At 33.8% G+C, this 11,226-nt stretch overlaps 1 protein-coding gene across 1 annotated transcript; it reads left to right on the forward strand.

Annotated features, from left to right (window-relative positions):
- The first annotated feature begins 327 nt into the window (after positions 1-327).
- Positions 328-9,696, forward strand: LOC124366282 ((3R)-3-hydroxyacyl-CoA dehydrogenase-like). Its single transcript, XM_046822694.1, has 6 exons — positions 328-439; positions 4,198-4,314; positions 4,403-4,593; positions 5,807-5,985; positions 7,785-7,921; positions 9,519-9,696. The coding sequence occupies exons 1-6, from the start codon at positions 403-405 to the stop codon at positions 9,602-9,604; spliced, it is 747 nt and encodes a 248-aa protein (XP_046678650.1). The 5' UTR covers positions 328-402; the 3' UTR covers positions 9,605-9,696.
- The last annotated feature ends 1,530 nt before the right edge of the window (positions 9,697-11,226 follow it).

Raw genomic sequence — 11,226 nt, forward strand, 5'->3', positions numbered from 1 at the left:
TACAAACTAAACTTTTTATGTCGTAAGTACTATTAAAACGTTTAAAATATTATATTCTGATTAAAAATATTGAGCAAATAACACCTGTTCGGGCCAATGAGCAACGACACATTTTGATTTTGATTATTCCATTAGAAAATGGGTCAGTAGAGTAATATTAATTTGTAAAGCTTTAGTTCAAGGCTAACTTCTCCATTTAGACTCCATTGCCGTCTACTCAACGTACACTTATTACCTATCTGTATTCATATAAGGCCAAAACAAGAGAAGCGGCAAGTTGGTTGCGTCACTGTTGTGAGACTTGTGCATCAACACTGTAAAGCAGCAACCAGAAAGATAAGTGCCTGCCGCTAGATAACAACTGTTGTGTTTTGTGCATCAGTTAGAGACAGTACAGTGGCGATGGAACTGGTAAAGGGCAGCTTAGCTCTGGTTACTGGTGAGTTTAGTGAACGTTTATCACTAGTGAAGGTATCTAAATAGAACTACAGTGAATCGAAACTAATATCTTTGGTATAAAGTTACTGTTTAGTGTGTAGGAATTGTGTGCTGGGACATAGTCACAGTGTATAAAAACAAAACAGATTTCGTGAAATTAAACATTTTATAATTTTCTGTGTGAAACATTCCATACTCAGTCTAAATCATAGAAGTAACGAAATTTTCGTATACTCGTATAAGTGATTAAATTCACAACAATAAACAAAATTTAGATTCATTCAATAATACCATTATAAATGTACTGTTATAAAGTACGACATTATGAAGTTATATATATACAGGTATAAGAAAGAGAGATTATATCTTCAATAGCATTGAAATACAATTAACGTAATTACAACAAGTATTATTATTTGTAGATTATCGATTTTAAAATCTCGACTATTTTACAGCTAAATGCGGTAGGAAAATATCACATAGACGTATTTTTATGGTTATATCATGAAACTTTGCCCTTAAAAAATGTTTCTTAAAACGTGTTCTACGTGAAGATTATTATATAAACACATACGAGCAAACGTTTTTGAGGCAAGAAATAATTTATTATCTTAAAATAGTAGTTTTGGGTACTGGTAACAAAAGTGATTGTTTTAGGCATGCACTTATAATTTAAGACTCCGTTATTTTTATATGTATTTTATTTTACATTCAAACGGAAATCTCCATGTTTAAAGTTTGAGCAAAGTAATTAGAAAAGTAAATAAATATAGAAAATAGGTTATAGGTGATAGCAAAAGAGTCCTAAACATTGCAGATGGGAATTTAAACAGTGAATAATTGATAGACTACAAATAAATGATAATAAATAGAATAAACAATGAATACGAATACATAATGATAGATAGACCAGAGTGCTATAACAAAATAATAGGATATTATATAATATATATATATATATAAACCACACGTGATATTAGATATAGTCACCTCATTCTGCAATTCAAATTAATTGAAGCCACAAAATTAGTTTTCCTCAATAGCCAGGTCACTAAATCGGTGATCACTGAAACATTATTCTGCCCGTCCCTATGGGCCACTGGCCTGCCGGTACAGTACAAGATGGATGATACTGATAAAAAGTGCAACGGTCATAGACAGGATTCGAACCTGCGCTATCGTTAACGCAGACTAAAAGACCAACAACGTCTTAGACCGCTCGGCCATCGACACTCCAAATTGAATCTGAATTGTCCAGATGCAATAAGTCATGACAGTAAACCTTGCACTTGAGTATATAATATATTAGCATACCATCGCCAGAAAAACGGCGGTTCACACAGTATGTTGAAATAATTTATAAGCTAGTGTAACTATAATCATAAGGTGGCTGATAAGGCACTTATCAGGTCAAATGAATGCACTCAGTGACCTAACCTCGTGTATCTGTAAACTCTAGATAACATTACAGACTTGTTATTACACTTACTTACTGATACAATATTGGCTTACTTATTTCCTGATATTTACATTCTATATTTATTTCAAATTTATTAAAGTATTTTATTAACATTTGAAGCAGTGTTAATCCGAACCAAAAGAATATTATTTTTTTATTTTTAAAACATTTGTGAGGAATATATGCTTTTTGCGTGAGGATACATTGTTTTGTATACTCTATTTAAGAAACTTTTTTAATTTTTTAAAAATCTGAAAATAATATATATATATATATATACATATATATATATATATATATATATATACATATATATATATATATATATATATATATATATATATATATATATAAAATAAGGATGCACAACTTTTACGATTTTAAATTAATGAAAATGATTTAAGTAAAATGATATAAATTAAAGCTAAATAAATAAAAAATTGTTTTTGTCAAAAAACTTAAAAATTGATTCTACTTTATTCGGCTTTAATTATATGTTTACAAAACTTAAAACTCAGGTTATAAGTTGCGAACTAAAATATTTTAAAGAAATGCAGCCAGTACAGTACTATGATTATTATACATGAGATTTTACGAGTATAACTGAATTCTAACCATGAACAATTTTTTTTAATATATATAATTTTTTTTAACTTCAATAGTGTAAACAATGGATAATTTAATTAGACATTTTTATAACAACACATGTTCTCTTTTATTTTGTTTACATTAATAGGTCTTTTTTACTATTGTTGTTCACCATTGGAAGTGAAATAAATAAATAAGTTTGTGGTACAAAGAGTTTATAAAATTTGTTTATAGATGAAAAACATTTAGCATTCACCATTGTATGGTCGATGCACGATGTGTTATAGATTTGTTTAGAATTCTTTTTACACTAATTATAAATAATGTCAAAATTTGAAACTATATTCCTATCTTTACTTAATTTTTGTTCTCTGAGTACAAGAAGCTGAGATATCGCTTCTATTCCTAAAACGATCTTTGAGCTGTTTCGGGAGTGCAGATATTCAGGATGAGTAAGGTTAGGGGTAGGGGCTGCCTCCCCATGAGATCAATTTGGAAGGATTTTGGGCATTAATCTCAGCCATGCCTTTTTGGAAGAAAGCGAAGCCGATTCTGTGCCAGAATCCTTAGTCAAAGTAGGTAGGGAATGACACGAAACTATGTCTAAGCTAGCATCAGCCCTTAACATGTAAGGAGCCCCACCAACTCCTACAGTCATCTCCCGCAGTAGACTAGACCTATCGATCTACCCTTGCACCCCAATATCTCGACATCTGCGGTTAGTAATGTGCCGCCCCTGGAAATCCATAAGGTTGCCCAGATTTAAGTTACACATCGGTTTTTGCTGTACCCAGTGTAGGTTCAGCTTGAAGGTATAAATCAACTAGAAATTAACCCTCCTGGCGACTCTCCCAAACAAAAATTAAAAATATATAATAAGATTCCAATTTTTAAGCTACAAATTGTCATAGTTATGTTTGAGGTTGAGTGGTAGAGAGGGCTTAATAGCCCTAACTTCCCTCCTTAATAAAGGCATTGTTATCCATTCATTCATTAGGTGTGACACAGTTAGGTCCAAATCAATACTAAGAACATTCAAACTGGCTTATCTTTCTTACACCCGAGATAACTTATCTTACAGGTGCTGCCATATTGATTGGTGCTGATAATACTGGGACGTTGATTGGTGGAGCTACAGCCAATCACGGTACAGATCCACCCGCTTCTACTCACCTTTACAGGTGGATTTCTATTATTGGTAGTTTCATTCGAACTGAAGGTCGCCCTTCAAAAATTGTCGGTGTTACGTGAATCGGATATATTAAAGTTTAGTTTGTTACGGTTACTACGAAATTAAGATCTTGACTGTCTAGTCCCTTTTCATTATGAATGTTGTGTTTAACTCCAGTTCAATGTTTAGTACTCTTTTTATTGTCCTGTTTTGTTCATAGAGTTAATAATGCTACAAAATATTAATTTCTAGTATAATAATAATATAATTGATTACCAAGCTAATGCTATCTGTAACTTTTGTGTTATTTGCCAGTTTTAGAAGAAAAATAAGCACATTTAAATCTCTTTCACTTATGGATATCAGTGTTTCTCAGTTGTCAGTAGGTTTTTATGCTACTACAAATCATAATGAAAAATTTTAACATCGATTCTATGATCCCAAAAATACTTTTTTTCATATACCATTTTCAATAAAGGGGTGGTATACATTCAAATTAACTTCAGAAAAGTTTTTTTCACAAAGTGTCTTTTAAATCCAGGAGCCAGCAGTGGTATAGGCAGAGAGACATGTAAGGTGCTGGCCAGGGAAGGAGCTACTGTGGTGGTCACCTGTATAGATGAGGCCGGGGCCCACGAGACTCTCAAACTGTTACCAGGTATGGTTGAGAACTTTCCATATGTGACCTTAAGCTACTTTTATGTCTATGTTATTGAGCTCTGACTGACTATACTCTTCTTCTCCAGGTTCCGGACATTCTGTGTATAAGTACGATGTCACCGACTTCAAGTCAGCCCCGGAACTGCTCAAGGCCATTGTCCAGAAGTACAACAGACCTCCCAACATCCTAGTCAACTCCGCTGGAATCGCCGATCACAAACCAACCCTAACAGAGACGCCAGACACCTTCCAGCGAATGCTCGATGTCAACCTTAAGGTAGAAGCGTCCTTAACGACTTTTATTCGTGTGTAGACGACGACAGATGTAGAAAAGTAGTGTATACGAGTAATTTGGGGCATGATCTTTGTAAGTTTATTAAAAAATGTATCGTTATCTAAGTAAACATTACAATAACCAAGGCCTTATCTATACCCGTTTTTCTGTAAAAAATATAAAATCGGCTTTAAGTTTAGAAAATATTCTTAGTTACTTTATTTTTTATTCTATAATAGTGGACGGAAATGGATCTAAATGAATCCCATATCAATAATACTAGATATTTCAAGATGCAAAGCACACAGAAATTATACATTGTTATTATTGAAAATCGTTCCTGCTCATGCCACGACAAATTCTTGTAAGTTTTTAATGGAAAAGACATATTTTTGTATACTCTCCACATAAAAATTTATTAAAATTTTAATAAAATTTTATGTGGAAGTATACAAAATATGTCTTTTCCATTAAAACCAACTTACTTCCACCAAGGATACAAAGCAGAAAATTCTTGTAAGGTGGAATTTAGTATTTTATAGCTGTTTAACGTATATGGTTTTTGCCCGTTACTAAAGTATGTAATGGGCTCTAAATGGTAATACTTTTACAGGTTTTATAAAAAGAAGACTCTACATGGGGTTTTGAGGAAAATATTGTTTTAAATTAATGGTTTGTCAAATGAAAGAATTGCTTGCAAATTAAGGCTATATCTGTAATCGCAGCTATGGACACACCACTAAAATAAAAACGAGATACAAGTAATTTCAACAAATAAAAAAATATTTTTTATTTTTACTACCAACATACAAAATTTCTTGTAATTAGGACTATTCATAAAGTTCCCACCTCGAACAGAAGGTCATACAGACGTTTTATACAGAGCGTCGTATTCACGTTAGCAGAGTGAGGTATTGAATGAGAATAATACATTATGTAATAAATAAACGGAAAGAAGTTATTCATTATCATTCTATACAACTAATAGTAATTCTTAAATTAAATGATTGACTTATTATCATTGTTTGAATATGCTTTAGGTATAGTTTGAAACATAAATTTATATCACCATAAAATAAATGAGAATTTATCTCAGTTTTAAATAATTAACTACAGCACAAATAAATTGTTCCAAGCACATTCCAACATTTCATGACATAAAGATGATGTAAATAAACAAACAATATTATCATGACCAACATTTTCACTGTTTCAGGGCACCTTCTTCACAAGCCAGGCTGTGTGCAAGGAACTCGTCGCTGCCAAACTTCCAGGAGCCATTGTTAACATATCTAGTGTGGCAGTCCTGAAAGGTATTGAAGGCATCGGTTCCTACACGGCCTCCAAGGCTGGGGTCGAAGCTATCACCAAGTGCATGGCCATGGATATGAGCCAGTAAGGACACTGAAAACATATATATATATATATATATATATATATATATATAATATATATATATATATATATATGAGGGTGTTTGTATATATGTAATTGGTAGACTCAGAAACTGTTTAACCGATCTTTATGAAAATTTTTATGTATATGTAATTTTTCAACGGAGAAGGTTTATATGCTATGCCCATTGATGTAACTCACCACCAGGGGGCGCTGCCAAAGGTAAAAGGGGGTTTTTTCTAGTATGTCCCCGCATTTTCTATTTTAATTTCTATAAGTTAGATTACGTTACTAGAGCTACAAATGTAATTTCTAAAGGTAATTGAGGTTAGGTTAAGCTAGGTGTTTGACAAATATTTGCAAAAACAATTGAAAAACGAGTTTATTAATTTGTACGAAAAAACACAAATTAGTAATGACAGATGTTTAAAATAATATACTATTCTGGTGGCCAGAACGCTTAAATGTCCTCCAGGATTTGTTCAAACAAATCTGTGTTTTGGTGGCGATGTTTCCACAGAAACTCACACAAGTATGAGTCTAGCAAGTTGCAAGTTGTCTGCATTCGTTCTGCTATTACGCCGTTTTGCCGACGCAAAGAGCGATTCGATTCTCTGTGTGTGTGCTCCTGTTGTAGGATCAACAACATTTTCAGAATGGGTTAGATCACGCGATGCTTGCCGGCTGCGCAGTGTTTCGCGCTGCTTGCTCTTTTATACAAGAAATTAACTCGAGCTTGCAAAGTCCAAGCCCAGATCAAGCGGCGCGCGTTTATCACTGATAAGATAAGACGAGTTTATACTAGAAGTAGTACCTGAACTACTGCCCTACGAACACCAAAAAGACGATTAAATGCACTACCCCAAATTTCTTTCAAACACAATGATCGATTTCCTATTTATCCTTAAAATAATACCGTATCCCCGTAAAAGATTAAAGCACTTTATTTCTTCTTCAAGTTTCATTTATTTATTTTTCTCGCCAATTTCCCGATATATCCTATCGTTTCTGTATTCCGATTGGTCCATATGTAGAAATTTCCTCTTTGCGCATGTGCGTGGAGATAGTATATATTGAGCTGAGTGGAAAACGCACCTTATACAGGTAGGAGGTGGCGAAACTCGTGATTCGTCGGTTAAAAGTGACCAACCAGAGTTTCAGGATTTCCCGCTTTTCAATTGACAATGAATTAACCGCTTTAATTACGATCTTTGTGAATGCGGGGACATTATTAGAAAAGACCCGTAAAAGGTTTCAAAGCGCCTGCACATTATAAAATGCAATTACGAGACAGTTACGTATATTAAATAGCAAAAAACTTTTTGAAGGCGCTAAGTTATGATGTATATTTGTCTTTAAAATGCATTTCTGGTTGAACTTCAAGCTTGAGTGTTAGACCACTTTATAATAAAGTACTTGTACGTGTACAATGGCTATACACTTAGACGGTTGACAGATTTTCTTGATCGTGGCAACAAGGCGTTGCCAAACCAAAATACAGCATTTTTATGAGTTTCAATTTGAGGTGTCATAAGGTCTCAGTTTCCATTTCAAAACTTTGGCTTTCGGTACGGGAGGGGGGCATGGGGGTGAGCACACGCGTTTTGAAAATAATTTTTGTTGTTCCCCAATTAGTACTATACACTCCCATTTACATAATTTTGATACTTGGGTATAAGTCTGAGTTTGAAGTTTTCAAATGAATACTCTGTATTAACATTAGGATTATATTTGCCTGAAGTAGAAATATTCCTCTTGTTTTGAATCGAATAATTTACAAGACTTATGTGGATATTCAGATACAATATCCGAGTGAACAGTATCCAGCCTGGATGGACTGATACAAGGATGGCAGCTGAGGTACCCGTGGATATGGATCTCACTCTTGAATCCTGGATTGCACAGTTGGCAACCAAACGAGCTGGAAAGCCCATAGGTATTCAGTTCTACCAACTTATTTAAATACTGAAACCGCATCTTAAAATACCCTCTGGATGTTTAAAAGCCCAAGGAAATGGGAGAACCGTTTGCTTTCAGTGATAAAGTGTTAGTAATTATTAGGTAACACGCCACATAGTCCGTTTGTATAAAGTGCCCCATTTTTAAATTCAAAACTAAAAATTTAACTAAGAAAGTTGGACGTCTTACTCCTTCAAACAATAACATAGTAAGTTGATAAATTAAAGTATACAGCTTATACCAAGGACAGAAAAGTTCTTTTTCTGACAGCACAATTCTTGAAATAAAAAGACTTGATTTTCGTGACAGAACTCACGATCTTAACCAATTATTAAAAAAATTATAGTTTTTGTTGGATCAAACTGGTAATAACCACTGATTCCTAACCTGTTTGGAAACGTCTTTTTTTAATAAAAAGGAAAAGCCGGTCCCTTTTTAAGCCTTGTTCTTCTTGTCCCCATGGACCACTGACCTGTGCGATCTTGTAAACAGAAGAAGGGGGAGTTAATACAGAATTAGATCGATGGTACTAATAAAAGGTGAAACGGTCACAGACAGGATTTGAGCCTGCGCTATCTTCACCTCAAATCCAATATCCAATGTCTTAGACGGCACTCCCAAATCTTTGTACTTGTTGAACTCATCTTTTATTTCTATGAACTTAGTTATATACATAATTTTAGGCTAGTGATATACTAAACTAAGAGTATTTAAAGAAAACAGGATTTTTTCTGGACATTTGTCATCGTTGAGTGATGCAATACAGTCAGTAACACAATAAATAACCAAAAAATGGCAAATGTCCGGAAAAAAATCCTGTTTCCTTCACATCCTTCTATTGTCAAAAACAATTTTCAAACTAAGAGTCTTTGTTTTAATAGGAATATTGGAAGAAAGCCATCAGCAACCCCTTTTTAAGTGGCTTTGAAAGAATTCCTGCATTAGGTGGGGGCATGAAAGACTTCTTTGTAATGCCGGAACTACCTCCGAATCATTAAAAGTCTAAAGACCAAAGGGCAGATCTCCAAATTTGGAGACCATACCTGTTTCTTAGTACTCAGCTGTGAAATAGCTCCAACGTCTGTGTAAAATTAAATTGTGGATAAAATAAGTTAAAGACATGTTTGGATTTTTCGTCACGCCACCGTCTGTGGTAAATAACTAACATTGGAAATCAAGGAGGACTTTCAAGGGGTCCAGCCCTCCAAATTTTAATTTTTCTCGATTACTTTTTTATTAAACGATTATTATTATTTAAATAATTCAGTATTACTAAAACGTACTGCTGAAAGATCGTTCTCAACAAAAAAAACGGGTCAAGAACGTTTTAAGAAACAAAAGGGGACATTACTCTCTGTCTACTACGGGAAAATATCAGTTGTCTAGACCTCCTCCAAAAAATATTTTTTCGGGCTACGCTCTTGCTGGAAGTTTAATAATATATTCTTAGATTGTTAACTTTGCCATTATAAAATCATCTCCCATACCTCATACGATAGTTATGAACACCCTATCTTGAACTATAAATACAAAACTATGTAATTATTATAATAGTATTTCTCTTTTATTTTCAGAGATTGCCGAAGTGGCGACATTTCTCGCATCTGACCGAGCCTCTTACATAAACGGGACTTCCATCAACGTCTCAGGGGGTTACTGAAATATGCTGTTTCCAAACCTTGTGATTTTTTAAATGTACCTATTACCAAATCTTAATAATAAACTGTCACACATTTTTCCCATTGCTCTTCATCTGGGGTTCATTACTACTGTAGTATAGCAGCTGAAAAATAATATCCTCTACACAGACTGAGGATTTCTAATTAATTTTGTGTGAAAGTGGGGCCGAATTAATGAACGATCTGTAACAAACTAGTCGGGGGGCCGAGAGTCACAATGTGTCCATGATGGGGTATCCGCTGGACGTCAGATTCCGTTATATCCCCCCAACGCTTAAACTTTTTTCAATGAACTTAGAACGTTATAAAACGATGTAGTTGAGTAACAGAACTAACATTCCATCAATCAACAAGCATTTCCAGGTATTGCGGTCGGTATTGTTGTCGCTGCTGTTATCTTATCTCTCTCGAGAATCCCGATTACGGCAAAAAAGGTTTAAGCGTTGGGGGCATATAACGGAATCTGACCTCGCTGGATTTCCACATCAACTGGATTGAATAAAGACTGACAACCAATAACTTGCTATCATACATGTTTTGGATATGTGAAGAAAGATGCTGTGATGTTTCCGATGCGCTATGATGCAATGCAAATCAAGATATGTAAAACATTTACAATGAGATTTCCCAGAGCCAATTCTCACACTGTGTAAATGGATCAAATTCGAAAAATCGATAGACTAATTTCTCCTAAGTAAGAAATCAGCAGTAAAATAGGAAAACAGTAAGGGTCAGGAGCGTTATTTGGGGGGGGGGGGTAAAAATAGGAGAGTATCCAAAGGGTTAAAAATTCATGTAGTAATTTTTCTTCTCATATCACATTTGTCTTAGCTTGTAACGTTTTAAACATCCGCCTGACACATAAATAATTTTCTGCGTTGTATGCTTGATGAGAGTGGTTAAAAAAATTTGAATGATTTGTCGTCAATAACAAAACATAAATAATTGTTATGTCGGCTTTAGAGTAGGAGATAAAGTCGCAACTTTCAACTAAAAAGTCCGTCTTTATAGTAATGGCTCATGGCGTTTTAAGTGTTCCAAGCTAAAGAAAATGAGTCTTAAGCTCATGAAGTTATCTTAGGAAAAATTAATGTGGTTTTAACCCATTTAATACTCTTCCATTGCAACTTCCACCACACAGATCAATTTATTTTATAGGTGAAATTTCATGAGAAAAGTAAACAAACAGAAAAAAATTTGAGTTTGTATGCTTATGCAGTGGAAATTGGCTATCAACTCCTACACTATTTATTTATCTACTTAACTCTCAACGGTAATCCAACAAGAAGTTAGCTATAAAAGAGAGCAACAAAATTAGTAAATTTAACAATCTGTATGTGCTACTTTATTAAGAGAATAACACCACAAGTGCAAGATTCTATCGATATGATGTTAAGAATATACTTAAAATTAATTTTAAAAAGATAATAATTTGCAAATAGTACTTAAAGAGTAATAACTTAACGATCAACAATGTAACTAGGGATTTCAATAAACTTAGATAGCAGTAATAGAATTCGAGCACTTCATCATAAATATTAACAAGACAAGATAATTAACAAGTTAATGCACTGTTTATTAACAAAGGGGCAAATACTGCATA

Source organism: Homalodisca vitripennis, chromosome 7 (assembly GCF_021130785.1).
Source record: "Homalodisca vitripennis isolate AUS2020 chromosome 7, UT_GWSS_2.1, whole genome shotgun sequence".
Classification (NCBI taxonomy): Eukaryota; Metazoa; Arthropoda; class Insecta; order Hemiptera; family Cicadellidae; genus Homalodisca; species Homalodisca vitripennis.